General features: G+C 40.4%; 2 protein-coding genes across 2 annotated transcripts in view; one reads left to right on the top strand and one right to left on the bottom strand.

The window, feature by feature from the left end:
* The window catches only part of LOC101590474 (transmembrane protein 209-like), a 1727-nt gene extending 1116 nt beyond the window's left edge, over positions 1-611 (top strand). Inside the window, 1 exon segment of the mRNA XM_023708633.1 lies at positions 4-611. Within this exon segment, the coding sequence (XP_023564401.1) occupies positions 4-579 (576 nt within the window). The 3' untranslated portion in view covers positions 580-611.
* A 4912-nt stretch (positions 612-5523) lies between these two features.
* On the bottom strand, positions 5524-8741 carry LOC101590083 (granzyme B-like). The gene is made up of 5 exons (XM_012513296.1): positions 8666-8741; positions 7411-7558; positions 6778-6934; positions 6367-6624; positions 5524-5721 (listed from the first exon to the last, which is right to left on the bottom strand). The coding sequence occupies exons 1-5, from the start codon at positions 8739-8741 to the stop codon at positions 5524-5526; spliced, it is 837 nt and encodes a 278-aa protein (XP_012368750.1).
* Between the last annotated feature and the right edge of the window lie 222 nt (positions 8742-8963).

Raw genomic sequence — 8963 nt, 5'->3', positions numbered from 1 at the left:
CAGATAGGAGAAGCTAGTATTACCAGCTTGAAACAGGCTGCCCTGGTCAAAGCCCCTCTCATTCCAACTTTGAATGCAATTGTGCAGTATCTAGACCTCACACCAAATCAAGAGTACTTGTTTGAAAGGATCAAAGAACTTTCTCAGGGTGGCTGCATGAGCTCATTTCGATGGAACAGAGGTGGAGACTTCAAAGGACGAAAATGGGACACTGACCTGCCAACTGATTCTGCAATCATCATGCACGTATTTGGTACCTACCTCGATTCCAGGTTACCTCCACACCCTAAGTATCCTGATGGAAAAACATTTACATCTCAGCATTTTGTTCAGACCCCAAGTAAGCCAGATGTTACAAATGAGAATGTTTTCTGCATTTATCAGAGTGCCATCAACCCCCCACACTATGAGCTCATCTACCAGAGACATGTGTACAATCTTCCAAAGGGCAGAAATAATATGTTTCATACATTGTTAATGTTTCTCTACATCATAAAGACGAAAGAGTCAGGAATGCTTGGGAGAGCTAATCTTGGTCTGTCTGGTGTGAATATTTTGTGGATTTTTGGCGAGCAGTAGATCATTTAATTCCCAACATTTGGACCTTTATTGAAGTAGAAGTTGAATCTAATCATTTCTTACCCATTGACTCTTCTGAAATAAGCTACATATGTGGGTGTGAGATTTAACAAAAAATTAGTTAGTATACCATTTTCTTAGGAAAATATGTCCTGTATGTTCCACCCCACAAAATATTATGTTTTAGAAATTTCAATTAATGCAAAATTACAATATTGTGGACTTTTTAAAAAATGCAGTTCCCCTTAGTTAGATTAGATAAGTGGAGCAGCTTTTTCATGGTAACCCCCAAATAAGCCTTATCCATGTGCCTCTCCTACTCAGAAATGGTTTTTAGTTGTGTTATTTAGTAGTGAGTACTTTTTTTGTATTTTGGGGAAGGGTTTACAGGGTGTTCAGGGACTTACTACTAGATTGGACTCATAGTGATCCACCTATTTACAACCTCTCAAGAGGTGGGATTACAGGCATGCCCCACCACACTCAGTCAGGTAGTGAGTACTTAAAATGAAAGAAAATGTGCTGATTTTATCTCTGATCCCCAAGTTTACTGCAAATCAGTCTAGTGCCTGTATTCAAATAAATCAATTTCTAAGTCATGTATTAATTAATTTAGGTCTGTGTTTTAGATTATCAAAAGAGGCTTGACAGCATTGGCATTTTAAAAAGTCAAAAGCTCAGATGAAGTTGAGTTGGCAGTTAGCCAGATTTTAGTTGAGACTGTGGGTGGAATGCTGCTCCTGTTTTGGTTTTAGTAGCTCTGTTGCACTTTTCTGTTATATTTATTATTTTTAGGGTTCTCTTTATGATCTTAGAGATGTTCTTCCCATTTAAAGGTTTTAGAAAACAGTATTTTTATAATACCCAGAGAGTGAAAAGATACCAAGTTATGAGAAGTAGCAGCTGGTAGCTACCTTGTGTGTATTTTCTAGATAAAGTTTTATAGGGATTACTTCATTACATTCACCTAAACCTGGAAATGACTACACCCAGTGTCTTCTGAAGTACTGTATATGCATCCCTTTTGTAAGGTTTGTAAATTTTTCAGGAAGTTTTTAAAAAGTTCTTGTATTTTAAAAGTTGATGTTCAAAGGAAAAGAGCTTTTGTTTTTGCTGTGTTAAATCTGTTTGGTATGGAATTTTAAAAGAACATATCACTGAAATACGCTAAATATAGGGTCATATTGCTGTGCTATTAACCTCTACAGTTGCATATGCTTCTTTTAAGCATTAAAATAAATTTTAATAACTGTATAAAGACAAAAGTATTAAGCTGGTTGTGGTAGTGCATGCTGATGATCTCAGTACTCAGGAAAGCTGAGGCAAGAGGATCTCTGTGAGTTTGAAGCTAGCTGACCTGCATGGTAATACCCATCTCAAAAAGACAAAAAGATTAAAAGAAATGTTTTTTTTTTTAAAGCAGAAGTCTTTTTCTTTATTGGGCTTAAGGTAGCTTTTAGTCCACATACCTAGATGTTTTTCTTATAGTACTGGGGTTCCAGTCCAGAGTTTGCACATGTTATACAAACAACATACCACAAGTCACTCCCTATACCTTGTATTATTTTATTTCCTAAATGATTGTCAAAGAAATAAGGATACATAGTAAAAGTAAAGGATGTTTTGTGTGTTAAATGAATATGGTTTGCTGTATACCAGGTAGCTTTCCTATATCAACTTCAAAAATACTTGAGCTCTCCTGTACCTAAGTATACCTCCTCCCAGCTCTCCATGTCCTGTCTTGGGGGTTGGACCCAGAGCCTTTACACTGAGCTCCACCTTCACCTTGTGTGTATGTGTGTTTGTGTGTGAGAGAGAAGGCAGGTTCTTGCTGTGTGGTTGTCAGGCTGGGCTCGAATTGCCATCCTTTTGCCTCTACCTCTTAGACTGCTGGGATTATAGGCATGTGATACCATGCCCAATTTATAGCCTTTATGTAATTTAAAAAGAAAAACACCTTTGGTGAATTAGTTTGAATTCATTTTGAGAAAGATAGTGCACTCCAGATACAGCAGTTATGTTTTTTTTCTTCTGTTAGGTATTGAACCTGTGGTTTTATGCATGGTGAATACTTTATCACTGACCAGTACCCTTAGCCCAAATGCAGGAAAGTTTTTGCACTTTTTATTATAATAAATCAATAACTAACATCAAAAAAATGAAGGACCATTTTGCATCCATATATACAAAATACTTAGTATAGATATACAGCTACTTTCTCTCATTTCAATGAGAAGAATGATTTGTACTAATAGTGTTTGGACAGGATAGCATCTCTGCATCTTGTACTATGAATGACTGCTACGAAGACAACAATATGCGACGTATTAATCATTGTAACTGTTCTGCTAACCTGTTTTGAAACTGTCTCATTGCTATTTGTTTCTCAATAAAATTAATAAAATAACATAAAGGGGGCTTAATTTGGTGTTCATGAATTATTAAGGTCTCTATGTAGCTATAGGGAGAGAGTGCTGTTTGTATGCCAACAAGTCAGAATTCATCATGGAGACCCTAGAAAAACTAGACCATGATGCTGAAGAGAGAAAAAGATGGTATGACTATGACTGCCAAAGTTGTATGATTCCTCTTTAACTGGTGACCCACGTTAAGCTTTCTCATAATGGGAATAATCAGTCCAGTAATTTTCCCAGTAGTCCTGTTTACTGCAGTGCCCTGTCTGTTCAATTAGTTAATGCCCCAAACGTGGAGCATTTTTTTGCAGGCAAATCCAATGGAAATTAGACAACCCTGAATATGAAATAAGGGATATGCTGCCATCTTCAGAGAGACATTACATTTCATAGAAAGAAAAATATGTCTGAGAGTGGGGAATGTAAGAGATGGTGTCTAGCATAATACCAATCACCTTAGAAGTAAGAGAGTCTGAGGCAGAATTCAGTTGAGTTTGATCCCTGCTTAAAATATTTACATAGAAGACATCTGGGATGGATCACCTTCCCTTTTAGCCTTAAGTAAATTACCCAACTCATCACTTCTTCACTTGCCATGTCAAAAATGTGCAAAAAGAAGCAGATGAGGAGACAAGACAAATTACATGCAGTAAGGGCCAGATTATTTGCCCATGCTTAGCCATAAATCCCTCTGCCTATAGGATATAGGGGAACACACATTTCTACCCAATTATTACAGCAACAAAGAAACTATATAAAAACTGGTAGAGAACAAAGAACTTGACCTTTTGTGTTTTCATAGATGGGAAGTAGAAGCACACTGTAGCTGGCAAAATTAATATATGCTGTGTAATTCCTATAATTTTGTCTCTCATGAATAATACATCCAATCCTGGCCTTTACAGTAGGATACTAATACTCGCTAATGAGTTCCTCATCCACTTGATTCTGTTTTTATAGTGCATTTCAGTTATTTGGCACTGTATTCTCAACCCCTTTTGTGTAGTTGCCCTAGGGCTTCATGGGGTTATTTTCATCTAGCTGTCCGTGTGTCCCCTGGCTTCCCCTGTGTCATGTCCTCCTTCAGTCTAAGGGGCTGCACAGCTTTACTCTGCCTGACTTTCATTCCAGCTGACAGGGAAAAGGCAAAGGGGTCCAGATTAGCTTATGGCACTGGTTCTACCCCTTCTGGGCCTAGATATTGTGATTTCCAAGATGACAAGAAGGAAAAGACAGCTCCCACTGGAAGGCATGACTGTGTATTAGAATTACAATGGCAATAGAAAAGTGTGTCTGACATGCACCAGAATGATGTAATTTGTATATTTCATGCACTTCTGGAGTGTTATGTGATAATATTGGTAGAACCTGCACACAAGAGGAAAACTAAGGTGTTTTATTTCTACAGATTTCCAGTATAGGTCCAGGCCTTTTGGAGCAATCTGGAGGACAGTCCAAATTTGGAAATTTTTTTCCACTTCCAGTTTCCCTGGGCTCTATTACTATGTTGATCCTTAAGACCAAGCAGTTAGTAAACACTCAGGGAGGACTAGTTTGCTTATTCATGGAAACAAGTATGGTTTCACTAATTCTGCAGAAAGAAGCCCTTTGTAAGGTAAAACACTGGTATATCCCATGTGTACCCAGAGACTTACTTGTTATGCCTGTAGTGATCATCAGGGAAAGGGTAAAATTGGTTAAGTGGCCCAGTGACTAAAGGGCTTGGAGCATATAAGGGTTCCCAGGAGTGAGAGGCCCTACCCAAATGAGAGTTGAGGCAATGGGTTCTGATATCACCAGCCTTGCCTTCTGTGTACTTTGCATGTAGTCACATGTGGTCATGGATATTGTAGGTGAGGAATTTGAAATAGGAACATTAAATTATTGTGGCCTAATGAGTATAGGAGTTCATGGATTGTAACAACTAGGAGAAGAGACAAGCAGAATGGGCAGCGTGGTGGTTGTAAACTATGTTAGTCAGGGAGTTAGAGGAGAAATGGGAAGGAATCTAATTTCTGATGAGAATGAAGAGTCCTTCAAGATATACTCCACAGCCTCTTATCGCTAAAACTGTGGGAGAGAAATGTCGTACTAAGGAAGAGCCCCTTCTATTCAGTATGATTGCAGAGTGGTAACCTAACATATGCATTACAGGTCTCCAGCACAAATGATCCCTTCCTCCTTAAGCCACGTAACTCATGAAAAAATCACATGTCCACCCTGCGACCCAGGAGAAATGCTATGTAAATTTTGTTCTGATGTTGTTTAGCTTTCAGTTTTGTAAAAGGGAAGGATGTAAGAAACTAAAGCAAGTTAGAGGTAACTGGTTGTCAGCTTGGAGAGGATATTTGAAGGTATTAAGAGGAGCATAATGTTAGGGGCCCAAAATCAGCGCAATTGCTTCACTCGCTTGTTTTGCATGGAGTTGGTCTCTGTGAAGGAAACCAAATGAACAAACCAGAAACGAATCTTCTTACTGTGATGTGACATTTATTTAGTAGCTGGTGTCTGCTCTAGAGCTATTACAATCTCAGATCCAGGAAAGATGGTTGCTCAGAGAGGGGACTTCATTTGCTCCCTGCAGTAAGAGATGTTTTATGGTGCTCTCTATCCAGTCTAGATAAGGTGAGAGTTTGGTGTAGGCACGTGGAGGTTGCCCATCTTCTGTTCCAGTGCAGACAATGGCCTGAAGCACATTATTACACATGAAGGGGCCTCCAGAGTCACCCTGTAAGTAGAGAGTGAAGCTTTGAGGCAGTGCACTTCATGTACTTGTCCCTTCAGATATCTCAAACCAGTCTCACAGTACTACTTCTAGTCCTCTGGTGAGAGATGAGACACAAGGATAGGCTCTGTTCCCTTAGCAATGAAGCTCTAACTGTGGAGAGTATTGCTGATTTATCTTACACTTGGGTCAGCTTTTGTCCTTGCCCCATGTCCTGTGACCTCATCCTGCAAAGTTCTATGAGACCATTGGCTTCAGGCTATAGTTTAAAGACATGGAACCAGATGAGTGGGTCAGACTTGGAACAAGGAGGAAGAGTCCACTGACCAAGAGGATAACTTGGTTCTAAGAAGCCAATTTCTTATAATTATTGCCTACTTAAGGAATGGTTTCTAATGACTAGGGTGTGAATAAACTCAATCAGTGTGTTGCAAATTCATTATTCCAGAAAATCGCTTTTCACCAGAGTCCACTTCATGAAATGGTAGAAGTCTGTTACCTCCCATCTCAGGCTGCTCCCTTTTTCTCTTCAGGAAGAAATACACAGCCTAGAAGCTGAGGAAACCCTGCTGTTTGGGTTTCCTTGTCTATGTTTTTCACAAAAATACCTTTCCCTGAAAGCCAAGGGTGATAAATGTCCAGTCTTACCTTAAAGGAGGCTTTTTGAATCTTTGGGTCCCCAGCACACATATGCATAGCACTATTGTAATCAGGCCAGCGGATTTTACACTCCTTATCATCTTGTACTGTCATCTCCACTTCGTGCAGTGTGTCTGCATGTTTTCCACTTTGGGCCAACATTCCCCATCCAGCCACCTGGCACACAGTTCCTGGCATTACCTGGGATATTTCCTTGGGCAACTTTAGAATCTGCACCTCTTTAGTCAGAATGGCCTTTCCCTCCAGCTGATGGGAAAGAAGTAAGACAGCTCAGATCTACCTGTATCTTCTGGGATTGGACACTGGAGGACATGAAGGCAAAGAGGGAAGGTGAAGGGTCCCAGAAGGAGGAGCAACACAGTATGAGAAGAGAAAGAGAAGCTGAGAGCTGTGCTTTACCTGCAGCAGCATGATGTCATTGCTCAACTTCTTAAACCTGAATTTTGGGTGTGGGACACGTCTTTGCACAAGTCTGAGCTGCTGAGTCTCTTCTTTTTTTGTGATGTTGTGCACACCCAGATAGACAATTGTGCTTTTGTACTCTGATGCTAGAGTTCTGCAGGAAAGTACAGTGAGTTAAGGAATGTGGAGCCTGAGAGGACTCATACCCAGAGCTGTAGGTAATAGGTTATAGGAAGTACATGTTTATGATCCACATGAGAGGAGGACCACCCAGCTGGGTGACTGTGTCTTCTTCTTCTTAGTAACACATTCTACAAACTTGAACCCAGGGTGCCAGAAGTACTAAGTGGTCAGTTACCTCCACAAGAATATAAAACTCCTTTATTTTGCATTGTTATGTGAAGGCTTGTTCCTAGGTCTTAATACATGGGGCTCATTTCTCCTTGTCTTTACTACGTCAGCAATTCCCTGGGTGTCAACTAGGTTGTCTTCCCTTGGGTGTTTGATGGCCCTTTCTCTCCCGAAAATGAGGCTCCTGTTTATGTGCTTCCAGGTGGACAGTGATTTCCTCAAAGGAAGGGACTCTGAGAAGCATTTGCCTGAGACTCTGCACAGTTTTTTATTCCTCACCTGTTGAAACAGTGAGCAGCTGTTAGGACAAAATTCTCATGTATCAGGATGCCACCACAGATTTCGTATACACCAGTATACCTAAACTCCACGAAGGCCATGTAGGGACGGGAATGGGGTTTGGCTTCATGTCCCCCGATGATCTCCCCTGGAAGAAATGTCAGTTTCTCTGCAGCCACTGAGGCACTGCTTGAGCTTCTACTTGGCTCCACAACTACTGGGCATTTTCCATGTGGGATCTAATGCTGTTGGGCAGACAGTGAAGAGAGGAGTCTCATATTTTTCTGCATAGGGTGGGAAATCAGGTCTTGGTCTCAAAATCTTATTTCTCCATGCAGTTGGATATGAACTTATCTATCTGGGGACAGTAAAATCCCAGAGAATATGCATGATTCCTCTCCTAAGTTTTCTTTATTTTGTAAAAAAAAAAAAAATTTAAATAGCAGAGAAAGAAAATCAAGCAACAAGAACACAAACAAAAACAAAGCAACATAAAACATTAAAAATGATACAGAATTTCAAAACAACACAGGACATTAACAATGGTTTTACAATACATGTGATAATCATAAAGTTTAATTCTGAGATGATCAGGTATATGCCTGTAAAACTGATCAAACAATTAAACATTAATTAGAGTTTTTTTTAAATTTATTTGTGTGTGTGTGTGTGTGTGTGTGTGTGTGTGTGTGTGTGTGGCCAGCTCAGCCCACCAGGGGGCGCGACTGGCTGGCATGTGGGGCTGGGGGATTGAACCGTGGTCCCTGTGCTTTGCTAAGCTTGTTCTAAGTAGGTGTTTTAGACCACTGAGCCATCTCACCAGACCCTTAATTAGAGTTTTGAAGACAGTGATTCCATTAATTATGGGTTTACTGATCTGTGGACACCTCTGCCAAACAACTAATGAGGGTTCCACCTTTCACCTCCCAGACACAGAAGATATGCCTATGATGCTCTTCGTAGGGGTATTTGACATTTTCTCCTGTAACCTCTCACCATTTGCATACATTTTGAGCAAAACCCACTTCCAAGATGATAAAAGTTGGTACTAGAGAAGGGATAGTGCCCCCTAGCTCTTGTTGAGAACAGCCTTGTTACCCTATTGAGTGTAAAATTTGGGTTCTCTTGTGGGATTGGAGTTTAGGTTCAGAGCAATCCAGGTAGATCCAAGATTTAGGGCTGTGTAGAGTGGCAGGGTACCCATGTCCTCTTTGGATTGGATTTGGGGATCTTAGGGTTGGAGATGGTAACTTACCTGTCTTTGTCTTGTGCAGTAGAGAGAAGGCCAACAGAAGCAAGAGCAGCTGCATCTTCTCAAGCAGCCTTCTCATGTCTGAGTTTGTGAATCTGCGTCCTTTCTGCTTTTTATTCCTCAACACAGGAACAGGGAGGAATCAGCTGAGTGACTATGTTTTCTACTGTCTTTTTAAAGCCTACATCATGGGTAGTTTTCTAAGAAAGTGCCCATTTCCCAGTACCTCCCCTGATGACATCTTCTATGTGGCTGTGTGAGAATCAGTGATTTCTCCTGATGATTCAGAGCAAATCACCTG

The sequence above is a fragment of the Octodon degus genome, unplaced genomic scaffold (assembly GCF_000260255.1).
Source record: "Octodon degus isolate 3935 unplaced genomic scaffold, OctDeg1.0 scaffold00420, whole genome shotgun sequence".
Lineage (NCBI taxonomy): Eukaryota > Metazoa > Chordata > Mammalia > Rodentia > Octodontidae > Octodon > Octodon degus.
This window is presented reverse-complemented; position numbering and strand designations above follow the sequence as displayed.